Source organism: Hemibagrus wyckioides, linkage group LG06 (assembly GCF_019097595.1).
Source record: "Hemibagrus wyckioides isolate EC202008001 linkage group LG06, SWU_Hwy_1.0, whole genome shotgun sequence".
Taxonomy (NCBI): Eukaryota; Metazoa; Chordata; class Actinopteri; order Siluriformes; family Bagridae; genus Hemibagrus; species Hemibagrus wyckioides.
This window is the reverse complement of record NC_080715.1, coordinates 20,557,619-20,576,470: the sequence shown is the minus strand read 5'-3', so window position 1 is coordinate 20,576,470 and position 18,852 is coordinate 20,557,619. Positions and strand designations below refer to the sequence as shown.

Below are 18,852 nucleotides of genomic sequence, written 5' to 3'. Positions count from 1 at the left end.
AAACACATGCAGATAAAATACATGGTTAAATGCAAAAATACGAAATAGAGAACTGTATATTGAACTATAGTAAGTATAGGAATTTAATAATAGTAAATAGTGATATAAAGACAACAGTGGTATACATATATGCACAATATAATTAGTACATGGAAACTGATGAGTGAGTACATAAGATGCAGTCTATACACTACAGTACATTGTAATGTACAATATCAGCGATGTGCAGTTAATGCTTGGCCTAGTGCAATGGAGGGTAATTCAGTAGTCTAATGGCTGGCTCGAGTGTGTCCCAATACTGCAGTACTGTAGATAGATAGATCACTTTATTTGTCCTCAGAGAGGAAATGAATTTTCACAAAGGGTGCATACATAACACAAGGACAACTACACATCACATATAAACTTGTCACAATACATTCAAAAACAATAAAACACAAGCAAGAGCGGAAGATGATGACTGGTTTCCTATGTGTTTAAAGCACATATAGCTGAGGAACAAAACTCTTACTAAAGTTAGTCCTTCTACACATAGGTAGTATATACCTGTGGCCAGATGGAAGGGGAATGAAATATGGATGGAATGGGTGATCTGGATCATTAAGGATTATGTGTGCTTTCCGAAGTGTGGGTGATGTGACAGTCTGATAAATTAGGAGCAGGAATACCAATAATCTTACTAGCCAGCTGAGGTAGTAGTGTAAAAAGCATCCTTCAAAATAATATCACAAAACAGTTACTGTTAATTCCTATCACTAGGCTGTACTTGCCACTATTAACCTCCTGTGTGCTGTAAACACACCCAAACACAGACAGATTTAAACCTGGCATTATTTCAGCAGAAACAACCAAATCTTAAGGTAAGTACTTTCGCTAACCAGCATCCAAAACTCACACCACTAAAATGGCTATAGTACGCCACCTATGGTAGAATGTGATTTCGGATGTTATGACGCCACATCCGGTTTAGTTTCTGCTCTTCCCCAAGCTGGAGGGTGGGGTCGGGCTTTCAGGGGTAGCGGCTTTCACTGATACAGAACCCGAGCTGTGTGCCACTGAACAAACGATTAATGCATGTAAAAAGATAACATTCCGACAGTGGAGTGGATCAAGACAGCGTGTGGTAAGGTTTTGCATGAAAAGTACATTTCCTCTCAAGAAAACGATTGCTTTTCTGCTTATTTAACGCATCTGTATGTTTGAATTACGTGACATTATATACTGCTCCTGGGCACAGCCCACTTAGCTACCTAATATTGGAAAACGTAAATTAAAATATATATATATATACACGGAAGAACAAAAAGAGTAAGATGTTGTGATGCTGTTATATAAATAGAAACTCTTTTGAGATGCGTGTTTTGGTGTTATGATCGTGTAATGATTATGTTGGTGTGTGGTATGTCTATAGCCCACTAAACCCGGCGACTCATTCCAGCTCCTAAATGAATTTTCGCGTATCTTTAATTACTGATATTAAAGCTGCAATGCATGATGAGGGCCGCTGATCTGATATGTGAGACTTTAGAGACAGCTGTTTAACCAGCGGGTTTCCTGTGTCATATGCATACCGTATTACACTGATAAATATATATATTTGTCACTGCGTGGTTAAAGAGTGTCTTTAGATATGTATGGCAACCTGTTTTGCCATCTTTGCATGTTAAGAAAATCAGTGTTGAGCTCACTAACCTTTTTTTCCCCCCCTCTGTCCACACCTTCCTTTGCTAAAGTTTTCTGATCAAGTCAAGAAGTCAAGAAGCTTTATTGTTATTTCAGCCACATATAGCTGATGCAGTACATAGTGAAATGAAACAACGTTTCTCCAGGACCCTGGTGCTACATAGACAACATATAACTACAAAACAGAAACAACAACACCGAGCCAGGGATAGAAAGTTTGTACTAGCTACATAAAGTGCAGCGTGTGCAACAACAGAAAATAGAAACAACAACACGAGACAGTACAGGACACATACCGCCGATAGAAACAAAATAGAATGTGCAAACTTGAGGAACTGTAAAACCAGTGTTATCTAACACACATACGTTTGTAAACATAATATGATGTAATATAAGTAAGTAAATGTATAAGTAAGTAACTAAGTTCATGTCCTTTTGTCCTCTAATCTAAGGTAACACTGAAACCGTGAAAGGTGAACAGGTTAGCCCACATGTCACTTTATCAAAAATCTGTTTGGTCACCAGATCCTGTGCACATTTCATTTCACGTGTATGGATACATACATATTCCAGTCTAGATGTCCAGGGTTTTGATCCTCAGACCGAGCAAGCTATTTTATGGAATTTCTATCCAGTCCTTTCTTTACCCACTAGGGAAAGGACCCCTCATGTGTTCCCACATCATATCTCCATATTGGGTCTTTTATGTTGTGCTATTTTGGAGTAGATCTAACCCTTTTCCCATGTGCACAGTTGAACAGTTAATCAGCATCATGTACTTGAAATTTGATAGAAAGTAGAGAGTTGAACTGAGCACTAGTACTTTATGATCTGAGGCACAGTTCTATTAAGACATGAAATATCCCATGTATCGCATGTTATTACACTTAGTCTTCTCTCAGAACCGCTGATTCAAGATTTTCTTTGTCATGCTCAGAGTTATATACAGTATACAACTTGGAGTGAAATGAAAATCCGGCCTGCTCCTCCTTAGACTGTGCATATAAATAAACTAAACTAAAAAAAAAAAACTAATATAAATGAGAATTATGGTTACATGTGGTAAGAATACAGAAAAGTAATGTACAAAATGTGCAGATTTTACATGTAGTAGAGTGTCAGTGGAGTGACAGAGTCCTAAGGAATCTGTAAGGTCTGTATTAAGGAGTCTCAATTGTTCCATCCAAAAATGTAATGTGTAGACAAATCTTTTCATTCGTGCTTTTTACGTCGCAGAAAAACAGATCATTTGTATTAGGTGGATTTTCAGAAATGTAGTGCCATAAGCTTGACTACACAATGTCTTGCTTCATTATTCACTCTGTCAGCTGTCTAACACAAGAACTGTGACCAGTGATGTAAACTATTGTTTTCCCTTACTCAATTACCCATAACATGTGAGAACATGTCATATAAAATTGCCTCTGACTCAAATACATTTTCCACAACTCTTCCTTTCAAGAATGAGCTTTATGACCCTGAACTGTATTCTATCCTATGACAGTCATATACTTTGACCAGTAAACCAGGCATTTTTATTGCTCCTGTTTGTTTCAGATACCAAAAATGTTTCTCCTGATCGGGTTTACTTCAGTTTAGGCTTAATACTCTCTGGGGTGAGAAGCATTTGAAATGTCATCAGTTAGTGTGGGAGATGAACTAAGATGAAATTGCTGCGCTACAGGAAACGGCAAGTAATAGGATCAGGGCTTCAGAGAAATCATTCACTTATGCATTTTTGCTTTTCTTGTGTACATAAACCCAACCAAGTGTAAATATATTGATTTTGTTCTTTAGCATAGTTCGTATAGTTCTTGCTGGCTCAAGAAATGCTCCTAAAGTTGAATGCACTGTTGACTGTAAATCTCCACAAGTTTTTGAATGCTATTCTTATAAATAATATTACATTCGCCATGATGACTAGGATATTTTCAGTTTGTGTAATTGGTACATAACCATGCTTATAGTTCTAACATTTTTAATATTTAATGTTTAAAGAGTCACCTTGGCATTAGTGCACCTAAATTAGTGTTTGAGAGTGTGGTGATGTGTACAGCACATACAACACACACACATTTTCAGCCTGACTGAGATTATAGGAATGTCACAACAGGAAAACTTAAACAACTGCTTGACCTTTTTATATAATTCATAAAACACAATAAGTCTATAGATGTATCTGTGAGTCTCCATCGTTAAGATTTGAGTATGACTCTTGAGGCATACTTCTACAATAAATGGTCACTTCAACTGCAAATTCATTTATAAAATATCACAAGGAAAGTGAGTCAGTCAGTGTCATAGTTTCAATCTTGCTTGTTAGAATTCTTAGAAAATGTGATCAGCACTCTCATTCACAGCAGCAACAAATGCAATATATCCTCATGGAAACTACATGTGGCATGCCTTTGTTTAACTTGTAGGTGGTGTTTTACTGGGCTGTATCCTGACAAGGGAAGCAGGGAAAAAAATATCATGTTCCTCAATTTTTTTTTAGATGGAAGCTCTCTTTAAAGTTATTTAAGCACCAAAAAAATTGAATGAAGCACTAGAATGCTCTGAATCAAAGATGATCACAAAATAGTTATAATAAAACCCTGTGTATTGCATCTTATTACAGTTAGTCTTCACTCAGAGCCACTGTTTGTTTTGTCCATGGATGTATTTTTTAGCCTGCTTTTTCCACTGGTGCTTTTTTCCTGCTCAGGAATCAGAAATGTATTGCCATAAGCTGGAACACACAATGTCTCGCTCTTCATTAGTCACACGGTCAGCTGTCTAACACAAGAACTGTGACCAGTGATGTAAGCTATAGTGTATTCCTTGACTCAATTACCCATAACTTGAGAATCTATGTCCTATAAAATAGCTATTTGGTTACATGTCCCAGCATGCAAACATGCTTTCTGTCTTCCAAAGCACACATAAGGTTCTGACTCTTACGTTCTGATTAGAATCTAGTTTTTAATCCTAAATGTTCATTTCCCTATTTTCCCTTGTTGTAAAAAAAAATATAGTCATGTTCTTAGTGGATACTTTTAGTCGTGTTTAAAGGCTCAAGTAGCTTCATGATGTTCGTTCAGCTCACCTCCTGAGTCTAGTGAGTCTGTGTTATGGTGTATTTGATTAAAGGTTTAGAGATTTGTGAGGTTCTAGGTTACCTGAGTACTACATGGGAATATGTGGAAGAGCCTGATATGGCCTCTTAACTCCTGGAATGTCATTCGGTGTGGGCGACTGACTATGCACTGTTAATTGTATCCTATGTGTTTAATTGAAATGTGTATAATTAAAAAACATTCTTAGTTGCTGGTGCAGTCAGTAGGACTAGTGAGCTGACTTTAAACAGTAAATATGAAACCATACTTATTTTTAGATTTTGTGGTAGTGAGCAAACATCATGTAAGCAGGAAAGTGTTAAAAGTTTATAAATATTTGAATGTTCTAGTCTTAAAATGCTGAATGGAGTTTCTAGGTAAGGCAAAAGTTGTGTTGAAAAGGTGAATTTTAACAATTTAAACCTCACCCACTGTAGCTGTCCTCTGTTGAAATGACTATGAGAAGAAAGATGGAAAGAAGAGCGAGAGAAGGACGTGTGTGATCTGTCTAACAAATCTAACAGATCTGTGATCTGTCTAACAAATCCCATTCAAGTGAAAGGGGAGAAAAGGGATAAAAAAAAAGCTGGTTTAAAGATGAATGGGAAGGTCAGATTACAGATCACAGAAAAGCTCAAACAACCCAATTTGTACATAAAACAGATAATGTGTGAAAGTTTGTGGATGTAGGTTAGCTCTAGGAGGACAGATTTTGTTGGGGTGATGATTCTGATGATGATTCTGATGATGATTATAATAATAACAATAATAATAATATTATAATGTCAGGTTGAGGATTTTAAAAGGTAGTTAAGCAGTTCTATGTACACAGTTCATATTCAGTGTTACATCCTCAAAAAGTCATGGGGTTGCTTGTAGTTATTATGTAAGTAAGCCAATTTGATGATGAAATAAATTTAGTGTGAACTTAAGTACACTTTTTTTAAAAACTGTGTTACCGCTAACTTTTGTGACTGAACAATACATCTACGCTTATATAAACTTACTGTGTGGAAAAATGAGCTGAGAACGGCAGCAGCTTCTCAACTCAAGACTCTGATTTATGGGTTGAATATCCGAATCCATTGGGAAAGCGGTTGTGGCTCACTTATACACTGGGAAATAAATAATAAATAAGTATCCCTTGAGACAGTGCTACAGTTAAGTGGAATTTTCACGCTCTTGGAGGTCCACAAACCATGCTTTTTTAAGTCTATAGGCTTGTATATTGATGTGTTTACATCTTTTACATTTTTACATTTTTATTATTAATTTATTGTTGTTTACCACTTTAATCATCTTCCTTGCTTGACCAGTTAATTTGTCAGGTTCAGGGCACAGTGACAAAGGCATACACTACTCACAAAAAGTTAAAGATATTTGACTTTTGGGTGAAATTTATGGAAAATGTAAAAAGTTCACAGTGATACAATGATATTATATCATGAAAGTAGGGCATTTAAGTAGAAGCATGCAATGGTGATTTCCTCATCTCAAACAATTTATTGAAACAAAAGCCAACAACAGTGGTGGGTATACCACAACAAAAAATGTCAATGTCTCAATAATGTGTCACGTGCCCTTGACCATCAATTACAGCTTGACACCGACGTCTCATGCTGTTCACGAGTCGACTTATTGTCTGCTGAGGCATGGCATTCCACTCTTCTTGAAGGGTGGCCCTCAGGTCATTGAGGTTCTGGGGTGTAGGGTTACGAGCCTCTACACGGCGACTCAGCTGTTCCCATAGGTTTTCTATGGGATTCAGATTTGGAGAAAGTGCAGGCCACTCCATTTGATGTACCCCAGCCTCCAGCAGCCGTTCCCTAATGATGCGACCTCGATGAGCTGGAGCATTGTCGTCCATGAAGATGAAATTAGGCCTGTGTTGTTCATGCAGGGGCACAATGAGTGGATTAATGATGTTATTCAGGTAGTATTGGCTTGTCACTGTACCATTCACAAGATGTAGGGCAGTTCTGTTCCGCCCAGACTGTAACACCACCACCACCAAAGGCTCCAACATTGTTGGTGGCCATCATTTCTGCTCAACGTGAATCGACTTTCATCAGAGAACAGCACTGAGGCCCACTGGTCCCTTGTCCAGTGTAAATGCTCCCTGGCCCATGCAAGATGCCTGGTGGTGTGGTCAGGTACCCTTGCAGGTTGTCTAGCACGCAGACCACGCTGATGTAAATGGTTTCAAATGGTCTGATGTGACATTTGGGTGCCTCTCACCTCCCTTAAATATGCCTGGAGTTGAGTGGCATTCATCATCTGGTTCTGCAGGGCACTGTTCACAATGAAGTGGTCATCAATGTGGGATGTGGCCAAAGGACGTCCACTTCTATGCCTTTCTGTAACTCTTCCAGTCTTTCTGTATCTCTGTTGCAACCTGCTGATGACACTCTGTGACACTCTAAGCTCAGTGGCCACTTCCCTCTGAGAACATCCTGTTTGAAGCCTCGCAATGGCGAGGTCCTGTTGATCAATTGTTCGGTGTCGTCTTGGTCTCATGATGTCAAAATGTGAACAGCATGATGAAGAGGACTGTTTAAATACCAATTCTAATTGAACCAGAAAATGTATTGGTCGATTCATGGATCAAACACCAGTTGTGAATTTTGCCGTTAAACATCTTGTTAGAGAACAGCAAGTTATGCAAAAAGAACTGAAACACTGAACAGTTGGACATGTGCACTCAAAAGTGTAGAGAAGGTCAAATTAAGTTCACCTGTAAAGGTTATAGTGCATTTTAGGTGCATCCTGAAATTTCACCCGAAAGCTGAATATCCTTAACTTTTTTTGAGTAGCGCATGTGCTAGTGTGAGTTCTTTGAAGAGTGCATAATCAGACTTTATCACAATTACCATTCACACAAAAAAGAGTCCATCATGCTCATATCGCAGGAGCATGTGGAACCTGCACGTCAAGGTTGCATAAGCTATCAGACCTTTCGAGATTATTTTCATATGTTTGGTCTGGAGAGAGTGAAATGAATTACAGTTGTTTAGGGAAGCCCCACCCATTTCACCACCTCACCATGCGCATGGTGCTCTAGATTTCTGTTAAAGGAAATGGAGAATGATTTGAGTTCATTAAAGTGAATACAGTGAATTACAGATTGACTTAGAACTTTAGACAAGTGTATAATTAATACTAATTAACTAAATGTATTAGGGACCATTGAAATTATTTCATCTAAAATCGGTCAGTGGTTTTTAGGCTAAAAGAGGAAAAAATATGGCAATTTTTACTTACAAAGATTAAAATATGTCTCCAGTGAACTTTCAAATCTAATACTTTGCAAATAGTGTTAATGGTGATTAGGAAGCAATTACTTTTTTCCCCCCTTGTGGCTCTTCTGCGCTAGTGATTCTAGCTGTAATCTGGAAAAGTATATTCTTGTTGTTTTTGTGTGGCTGCTTCCTGTTTGATCTTGCCACAGCAGATCATCCCATCTGCATATTTTGTTTTGGCACAGGTTTTGCTGGATGCTCTTTGTGACAAACACTCACAGTTTATACTGCTTGGGCTTGGGACTGGCTCTGAGAGTTAACCCCTGAGTGGCTGTGTTGGTTCCCTGCCTGGGAATTGAACCTGATTTGCAGCAGTGAGAGCACAGGATCCTGCTGCTGGGCCACCAGGGACTTTGTAGTTATTTATTGCAGCATTTTTCATTATGTTATCATATAGTCCAGCCTTAGAACACCTTTGTAAATCTTTTGAATTGATCAGGATTTCTCCATTAATCATTTATAAAATGTGGTTTGATCTTCATCCAAGTTTTAATAAACCCATTCTGTAGAAATGCCTGGAAAACTGTATTGTAAAGAAGGCCAAAGCATCCTAATTCAGAGATAAAATCCCTTAATCTCTCAATGAGCCATCTGTGTCTAACCCAAGATGATTAGTATTCAGTAAAGAGACCCACCAGAGCCAGGCTTCTGGTTCTATGGGGGAAAAGACCTGAGCATTTATTTTGTCCTTGCAAATACTCAAGACTGAAGAAATTTTAGTTCAGGGTTAATGTTCCCATTATAACACAGCATAATTTGTCTATTAACAGTCAGTTATAATTTGTAGGGTTATTTCTGCCTCATATCTAGTATTTGTACTGATGTGAAGGACTGTGTAATAGAGTTATGTGTGGTAAAAATGAGAATCCCAGTGTTTGGCTCTAAAACTGAAACATCACTTGGAGACAAGCTATTATGTAAATCTGGATTATGATGACTTCCTTTAACTCTTTCTGTGTGCACTGATATTTAATAGCAGCGTGTCAGCCATAACTATCAGTGCTGTTCACTAAATTCCCACAGTGCTTGCAGCTATTTGGAAGATGCTACTGATAAATAATCAGCTTTCCATGTTCATATCATTCCTCAGTGGTACTTCTTTATAGCCTGAATGGATCTGGATTTGGACCTGAAAAGATCCCTTAATGCAACTTCTGCAGCTGTTAGCAGGTTTTTGTTGCATGAGGTCCTTAGTACCATGACTACATATCAGACTTGTAAAAAAAATGTCAGTGTCTTGGTTTGGTGTATTCATTGCTACTAGCTTAATGGAAAGTGGCCTCAGGCAAAGGGAATTTCACCCCTTGATAGAGATTAGAAAGAGGATGTTAGTGTTGAAGTGCTTTGTCTCAGTTATGCTCCTGCTTTCTCAATCATTATGATCAGGAAGTTTCATACAAGCCAGCGAAATGAAATGAAATCCATCTGGTTCCCTCAGATATTTCCGCTCTGCACAGCTTGTACTGTGTCCTTCAGAAATATTGACACCCTTCATGAAAATTACTGTAGGAAATAAGAGGTAGTTAGGTAGTAGTTTAAGCTCAAATGTACAGGGATAGTGTATAGATTTTTATATTTTTATATTGTTGACTTTTCTATACAGAACATTTTATGGTCCTTTATATTTGTAGGTTTGTGAATATGGCCTTACTTCTTCAATTCAGACTGCAGTAAGATTTCAGTAAAAATTCAGGTTATTGCAAAACTGGTTTCCTGTTTCTTTACTCATTTTTGGCTGAACTGGTTTATCCTTTTGTTGAAAGATGTATCTCTTGCCAACTCTGAGCCTCCTGTTAGTGGCAAACAAGTTCTGGGCTGAAATATAGAATTAATGATGCCATTAATCTTCACAAAAGCCCCTGGAAGTCACAGAACAGCCACAAGGCATTACTAATCTACCACCTTATTTCACAATGGGGTTGCAGGGACTTTTCCATCCTTTCTTTGCATCATGAGGATGCTGATTATGTGTGTGAGCAAAAAGTTTGATTCTGGTCCTATCTAACCACAACACAATGCCAGTTCCGGGTTGTAATGTAGCTTGATGAAGTTCAGGTACTGCATTTTGTAATCTGCTCTGAGAAGGGGCTTGCAACACTTCCAAATAACTTATGGCACTGGGTTTGACAATTGATTATGAAAAAGGAGTAAACAATACTGTGCAATTCTAAATGTGATCATTTTTTCCCATCCTCATCACTTTAAGGGGGTAGAGACTGCTCATGGATCCAATTCTTGGAAGGTTTTAAACATGTGCCTTTTTTATGGCCTTTGTCTTTAAGGTTTTTTTTTTTTTTTTAAACTGTGCATAGATTTCCCATCTATAATGCTTTGTATACATTACCTGATTTTGTGAAGGTTGGCACCAATCAGTCTCGTTTGTGTTGAAGTTCCCGTTGTAAAGAATGACAACAGAATTTTAAAACCACATATACGCCAGGAAAACAGGATATGGTTAAAAGTAAAAACTTGAGCACAAAGAAAATAGAAAAACTGTTTTTCAGGAATAAAAATTTGTATTAATTTGTTTATTAGTTTTGAACTGTACATGTTAAATAGTAATCAATCAAACAATAGTGACAGTGAAAACTTTAAAAATCTAAACTGGGATCCAATTCATGGTAATTTTGTTTTTATCAAGAACAGGGATCCTTGGAATGATTAGGTCACCATTGAGCCAGACTAGGCTTGAGAACAGGAAACAAGCTGGCTTTGGATAGTTACAGTGTTCCAAATCGACTCACTCAGGTCCATCACTTTAATACTGTTGAATTGATGCATTGATTCACTAACAAACTGGATTTCCATGTATTAATTTTGTACTCTTTGCCATAAACAGGTCGGTGGATGATGGCTACAGTCTTGATACAATCATATTAGAATTCACACATACCTACACTTCATCCATTTTATTTATACACCTGTACATTGAAGCAATTATGTAATCAGCCAGTATTGTAAATACAGATTATGAGTTTCATTTAATGTACACATCAAACATCAGAATAAAGAAAAAGTGTAATCTCTGGTACTTGATAGTGGAATGGATGTTGGTACCAGAAGTGCTGGTTTGAGTAATGTAGTAACTGATCCCCTGTGAGTTTACACAGAATGGCACAAACTACAAAACAGTGAATTGCAGTTATGTGGATTTTGATATGAAGATCAGCTGCCAGGAAGGATATAGTAACTCAAATAATCACTCTTCACAACCACGATGAGTGGAAAAGCATCTCAGATTGCACAACCTTGAGGTGGATGGGATGCAACAGCAGAAGATCATACTGGGTTCAGGAATAAAATGTACAGGAATCTGAGACTAGCAAGGACACAGACTCACCCAAATTAAAAATATATTTAAAAAAAAACTCACCAGATTTGGATTTGAAAACATCAGTTTCTGTGCTGTGACAATCCTGAGAACAAATTTCAGTGTTTTACCCTATAACCTGTATCAATCATTCAGTCATTTATCTGTAGTGACCACTTGATCTTGGTCAGGGTCACAGTAGATCAGTAGTAAATAGTTTAAAAACTGTAAATATTAATTTCCTTCTCTGTTACCCAGAGCCTTGAATTATGGTTTATGGTATATATATGTATGCACAGGTCATGGTCACCTTATTAGCTGTGTTTGTCCTTGCTTGGGTATGTCCATTTAATCTCCTGACGTGTGATGTGATTGTACCCAGTGTCACTGTTATCTCTGGGTCGAGGAGAGGGTGTGATGTTAAAGAGGTTATTTTGCCACATACCTATATCAGAAGGAGGAAGATTGAATAAAGGCCATGACAAAAATAGTATCCACTAAATTGGCCACAATGTTTGCCTAGGGCTTGTGGACACTAAGTGGACAATAAGTGGACAATAAGCATAATTGATTTTTAATGTCACCAGACTCTTGACTTTTCACAGACACACAATGGTGTGTGTGAGAGGAAGCAATGGAGAAAGATGAATATCATGGCCTGCATGCTGCATAGCCTCTGGCAATCTGGGAATCCTAATGAATTCCTTTATCTGGGGGAAGGGCAGCAGCATTTATATTTCAGTGGCATGTAGCCATAGGGGAAGGTAATAAAGCACCATATGTAGGTCACAATTTAAACCCAGTTGCCCTCTGTTCATTCTTTACTTAAGTTTCCCCTGGTGGAGGCAGTCCTGGAGCCATGTCCTATTTTATGACATCATCTGTCATTAAAGAGGAAAATTAGCAATCCTCATTTTAATATCTCTTAGGTTTATGTACAAAGTAAATAGATATTAAGTATAATAAGAAAAATTCTTCTAGTGGTTGGACCAGTTGGAAATGGATCATGGCTCTGCCCAAAAATGTTCTTGTTCCTGTTAAATTAGTGCTGACAGCGTGTGTGAGGATGTGTGAGCATGCACCAAAAATGCCATAGCCAGCAAATCTTGGTGCAGTTTCCTGCATGCATGTTGTTGCAGCTTCCTAGTAAGGTCCTTCATGTCTTTAACACTGCCAAGAACAATAGATGGAAGCAATGCGTCAGGGTCTCATTTCCTGGGTAAAGAGCAGCAGTGTGAACAGGCACCGGACACCACATCCACTCCCTGTTTATCTCTCTAGCAGCATGGCAGATCCTCAAGGATAATTTGTTGGCCTGGGCTGTACAAGATGTTTTTAGACTTTTGTTTTTAGAGTACTTGTTGGTGTTTCTGTACAAGTTTTTTTTTAATATATACAGTAGGCTTTATTGATGTATGAATGGTGTATACCAGGTTTCTTTCTTTCTTTCTTTCTTTCTTTCTTTCTTTCTTTCTTTCTTTCTTTCTTTCTTTCTTTCTTTCTTTGTTATCACACAGAACTCAATTAGATAAGAATCAAAACAAATATTTAGTAAAGTTATTGAGTCTGACAGGGCAGTGTATAAGCTTAGGTTAAAGTAAATGTACATCAGCAAAACCCTGTTTACTTTTGGGTATGGGGGGCTTATAGGGTAAGAGTCATATCTGTTTCAGTAGCTGTAATAAAATAAAGTGAAATAAAAGAAGTAAGATTAAGCTAAGTAAGGGTGTTAACCTCATAGATCAGACTTCTGTCACCTGGGATTTTACCTGTCTTCTTTTTTTTTTTACATCTTTATTTTTTATTATTTATTTATTTATTTATTTATTTATTTATTTATTTATTTATTTATTTATTTATTTATTTATTTATTTTCAAACAATATACTGATTTGATATACAGATTTGCTGTTACTGAACATGATTTAAGTCACATGATAGACTTCCATTAACTTATCTTTTTTTTTAGTAAGCATTAGCCGCTCAGTGCATTCCTGAAGGTTTTTGTCATTAATTTAATAGCTGCAACACTGGACCTCATATATCAGTCTTTTAGTAAAGTTGTGTGTAAGCCAAAACAAACAAAAAAAATTCCACTGGTTTTAAAAATGTTTCTGAAATCTTGCTGAAATCTTTATACACTCATGCCTTAAAGTGTAAAGCAAGTTCCAGGCACAGCTCATTTGCATGTAGTGACGCCCAGAGATCTCCATAAAAGTTCACAGATAGCTGGAAACAAAAAAAAAGACAGAAGTGGAAGCTTTCGTCACCTGAGGCATTTGTTTATGCCGTATGGCTATGTAGAGACAGACTGGTCCATCCTCCGTTAATGTAGCAGCCTTCCTTTTGTCGTAACTGAAAGATTAGTTTTATTTATGGGTTTGTGTTGGCTCAATTACTTTATTTTCATATTCAATTGCATGAAATAATACTATGAAATATTAGTATTCTTTAGTAACTTTCAATACATTTTAATAACATTTTCTCCATGATATTCTTTGTGAAGTAGATTGAGGATGTGTTTTTGATAGAGAGTAAAAAGCACTATAAGTTGCTCTGGATACGGGCATCTGCTAAAGCTGGAAATGTAATTAAAATAAGTAACAATATATTCCATATAAAAATGGGCTATAATCCAGGCAAGTGATACAATTTGAAGTGATCAAGTCTGTTCCTAGATTAGTTAGTTAGTTTTCTTATGTGTAGATTTACACACAGATGTTTTTCCAATGTACAGGATTTTCATGAATAATATGAGTGTGATAAACGAGGCTCAGTGTTATTAAAAACCCACAAAGAACAACATTTCAGCCATTTAAGCAGCAAAGAGGTTAAAATTGAATAAGTGTATTTAGCTTGCCTACCTTAATACACTATGATGAAAGTACCCTGTCTTTCCTCATTGTTTTCTCATATGAGAAGGTTTTAAACAACAAAACCAAATATGTGTGTCTCTGCAGGTAGAATAAGATAAAGTGTGTGTGGAGCAGCTGTAAGACACATTCAGATATGGCGGCCAACAAGGGGAAAAGTCAGAGCTCCTTGGCATTGCACAAGGTCATCATGGTGGGCAGCGGCGGTGTAGGCAAGTCAGCCCTTACGCTCCAGTTCATGTATGATGAGGTATGTTATCAGTCATGTTAAAATAATAAGTCATACTGAAATTATATGTGATTTTATTTGAAGATGTGCACTGTATGGCCAAAAGTTTGTGGACACCTGACTATCACCCCCATATGTGCTTGTTGAATGTCCCATTCCAGATTTATTCTCCCTTTGTTGTTATTATAACCTCCACTCCTCTGGGATGGCTTCCAACTAGATTTTGGACCATGGCTGTGGGAATTTGCTCATTCAGACAAGAGAGAATTAGTGAGGTCATGTACTGATGTTGGATGAGGAGGCCTGTGGTGCATTCAGCGGGCTTGAGTTCAGGGCTCAAGTGTGCAGGCCACTTGAGTTCTTCCACTCCAAACTTGGCAAACCATGTCTTCATGGAGCACACTTTGAGCACAGGGACACTGTCATGCTGTAGTTCCAGTGAAGGGAAATGAACAAAAAAATGTTATTACTATTATCCCTCTTATTTTTCAACTAGATAAAAATAGCAGCAGACACGTCACAACTAATGAAAATACAAATAGAGTTGGGGTCGATAAAATAACTTAATGAAAACCCCACAAACCTAAAAAAAAGGCAGGCTTTTAAGAGACTTAAAGTAGACTATAAAATAATGGAGTTTATTTAAAAAGTTACTCTTGCCAGAATGATATCAACAATCCATTGAGATGTAGTTTAAGGCCTATCAGATTTCCAGTGGGGATGAACATCCACTTGTTTAGAACTAAACCAGGACCAGAACCTTGGAACCCCAAAAATTGCTATAGCAGTATATAACATCAGTACTGACTTTGAGCACCTCAGACATAATTGTAAAATAATTAACCCAGTAATTCTGCAGCTTAGGACAAGTAATAAACATATAACTGAAATTACGTCTATCCCATCTGACCTCAGTTAGCTGGGTGGATAGAAAAATATTTAAGCCAATTGTGTGCTTCTCAATTTGTGTCAGCAATTTGGGGATGAGCCACATATGAGTGTGACGATCAGATGTCCACATAGTTTTGGACATACAGTGTGTATCTACATGTTGCAGATATTTTCATATCCTAGATTTATCCTTAACATAAATATCTTTATTTTACTTATCAGTTTGTTGAAGATTATGAACCTACAAAAGCAGACAGTTACAGAAAAAAGGTTGTGCTGGATGGGGAAGAGGTGCAGATCGATATTTTAGACACAGCTGGACAGGAAGATTACGCAGCCATCAGAGACAACTATTTCCGCAGTGGAGAGGGTTTTCTGCTTGTGTTCTCCATAACTGAGCAAGAGTCTTTCACAGCCACAGCAGAGTTCAGGTCGGTATTAACTCACAACAGCATACCCTTGTGATTTGAGAATAATGTACTCTATATTTCACTTTAAAGGGTTTAGACACTCACACTTCTTTCCCGCTTGGCCCAAGGCTGATTGCACAGTGAGTTTGGTACACTTGGTCAAACCCGAGATCTGTCCAGGAAACACTCCCTGCAGTGGCGTGTCCAGATTCCTTGTATTTTAGATTGGCACGTTAGTAATTTTACACATCGTAGCAGATGTGATATGTCAAATTACACAATTAATCCCTTTTGGAACTTGTCTGTAAGAAAACAAAGCTGTGACGATGACGCCCTTAACTAACCAAGCACAGATTCCATCCTGGCTACAGTCCTATGTTATTTGGCAGCAGTGTGAAAATGTGCTTTGATTGGTTCTCACGTGTGTCTTTGTACAGAGAGCAGATCCTACGTGTTAAGGCTGAGGAGGATAAGATTCCACTGCTGCTGGTGGGGAATAAGTCTGATCTGGAGGATCGCAGGCAGGTGTCTGTGGATGATGCAAGAGCAAAAGCAGAGGAGTGGAATGTACAGTATGTGGAGACTTCTGCTAAAACACGTGCCAATGTAGATAAGGTTAGTCTAAGTAGTTACATACTGCTCACATATACTTTACTCTAACATGACAGCCTAAGCATATATTAATATAATACCGTTTACTTCCAAAGGTATTTTTTGATCTCATGAGAGAAGTGCGATCCAAGAAGATGTCAGAAAATAAGGACAAAAACGGAAAAGGAAAGAACAAGAAGAACAAGAAGAGCTTCAAGGAACGGTGCTGTTTACTTTGAACTCCACATGGACTTTCCATAAACTAATCTACTTTCTACTCTAAGGAACATTTCAATTTTTCTTTATTACAATCAAAACATAATTAGTGATAATTCATCACTGACAAGGCCTTTCATATTTCCTTTCTCCATGCAAACTGTCATTTTTCAGTGATTGATGACCAGTGGCTACTTTGTGAGACTTTCTGTAGCACTTTAAGACTAACATGGAGGGGACCAACCTGTAGCCAACACTACGCTTTTTTTTTTTTTAATCTTGTGTAATTTATCTTAATTTCACAGTTTATTTTCAGCCTCATTTGTGGCTTTACATTAATAGTAATGTTTCATTTATTCAGAAATATATTTTTTAATCCTATGCCACTACGTGGTGGAGGCATTATAATTTTGGCTTCTTCCATCTGTCCATCTGTGATTCTTGTTAGAAGTGTATTTTAAGAGTACTTCAGGTATGCAAATTAGTAACAAGAAGGACTAGCATTGGCAGTGAATGTTTTCCTATTGACATTTTTTCTCAGATTAAAGGAAATTGCCAATATTTTATTAACACCCAAATGTTTATATTCCCTGCCCCTGTTTTGAAAATGTACACCTAATGACAGAATGTTAGGGAGTGTAAATATCTGTATTAAACTTGCTATACACTGCTGAGACTACTGATGTATGGTAGAAAAACTTTTCTTCATGATACCTGACAGGATAGAAGATGAAATGAGGTTATGGTACCAAAATGCTGTGTATTCTTAATGCCTGATTTATTCCAATTCAATCAAGTCTCCACCGACACAATTTGTGGAGGTGTATCAAAGACCGTGAAATGATGTTACACTCAACAGCACTATTTCATGAGTAAACAGCAGGTATAGGAAAAGGAATAAGGGCTTGGAATGAGGCTGAAATGTTCAACTATTCTGGGACTTAACAAGCCCACTTTTGGCATAGGAGAATCTACACTGCCTCCCTCTGGTTGACATAAATAGAGGCACATCACATGGATAAATACTGCTTAGGAACTTATTGCCTTGATATTTCTTAAGTTTTATTGAGATATTTTTGTAGAAAGTATGCTGCCTTTTCCACCATCAGACCCCCTCGGATAAATGTGCCATAAGTACTTGTGCCAAACTAATATTATAAGTATAGCAATGACTTCTAACTGATTGCTCAATGGGATTATTTTTGTGGCTTGTTTTCTTTAGTATTCTGATACATTCGAGTGCTACAGATCCACCAGTAATATTGCTAAAATTGTTGTTTTATCTCATTTTAAAGATTCTGGCCTTTCAGAAATGACCTTCAATTTTTATGATTGTTTTCACTAGACAATAATCAAGATAATTCAAAATATGCTGCCAAATAAACATTTGTTGTATTTCTCAACATGGTCTTTACATGCTCTGAGCTTCATGCTAATATTAGTTTGTAGAATGTTCTCCCTTTTTTTTCTTTGAAACAAAGTGCATGTAGAAGATGGTTTGATGGCATCATGCATACAGACTTTTCTCCAACTGTCTCCAACTGTAAAAATTTCTCCCTATACAGCGACCCATGGCTTCCTGCCCAAGGCCATACATACAGATATGTCTACAAGAGGTAACTTCCATAGCAACCCATAGCAACGGCATTCCTGTATCCATATATTACCTAAAAGAGAGCCTTCAAGTACAAGCTCTTGACTTGAATCTATGTGAATGGGGGAAAAAAGATTTATACCTATAATAGTTTGTAATATACCTGTTTTTTTTTTTTAATCTAAAATTCACCCAAATGCTGCTTATTACTGCTGTTAGCAGGAATTAGCCTCTGATTTATTAGTATAATGATTTCTCATAGACCTGCTAAGGAAAATGAAGGTGAATTATAAACGAATAATCAGACCAAGCAGAATTGGAGCAATGGTTACTTGTGTGCAATGGATAGATGAGTCCAGAATTTTTTATCCCATAGAAAGCATAGAAATTTTTGGTAACAAATTACAGCAGGTGGATTTTATGTTTATTGGTTAAAGGCTTTTTCGAAAACTGATGTTATAAACTGATTGCACAAACCTTTTCATATAAAATGGTTGCGTGGAGGAGTGCCCATATTAATTCTCTCTGGTTAGGGGGTCTTCATTAATTGTTTAGGTGCTTTGCAGAACAAAATACCTGCATTACTATGTACATCAAACTTTACAGTATCCCTGTACAGGCTCAAAATATCACCCTTATTTCATGTTATTCATATGGTA

The 18,852-nt window shown here is 37.3% G+C and overlaps 1 protein-coding gene across 1 annotated transcript; it reads left to right on the top strand.

The window, feature by feature from the left end:
- The first annotated feature begins 987 nt into the window (after positions 1-987).
- ralba (v-ral simian leukemia viral oncogene homolog Ba (ras related)) lies at positions 988-18,595 on the top strand. Its single transcript, XM_058393279.1, has 5 exons — positions 988-1,123; positions 14,350-14,512; positions 15,605-15,813; positions 16,230-16,407; positions 16,500-18,595. Exons 2-5 carry the CDS (start codon positions 14,399-14,401, stop codon positions 16,620-16,622), a joined length of 624 nt encoding a protein of 207 aa, XP_058249262.1. The 5' UTR covers positions 988-1,123; positions 14,350-14,398; the 3' UTR covers positions 16,623-18,595.
- The last annotated feature ends 257 nt before the right edge of the window (positions 18,596-18,852 follow it).

What these genes read in the sequence shown, in the direction of transcription:
- ralba (XM_058393279.1), top strand. Translation starts at nt 14,399, where the DNA reads ATGGCGGCCAACAAGGGGAAAAGTCAGAGCTCCTTGGCATTGCACAAG. An exon ending in TCCAGTTCATGTATGATGAG is followed by an intron (nt 14,513 to 15,604) that starts GTATGTTATCAG and finishes TTTACTTATCAG; the next exon opens with TTTGTTGAAGATTATGAACC. An exon ending in CACGTGCCAATGTAGATAAG is followed by an intron (nt 16,408 to 16,499) that starts GTTAGTCTAAGT and finishes TTACTTCCAAAG; the next exon opens with GTATTTTTTGATCTCATGAG.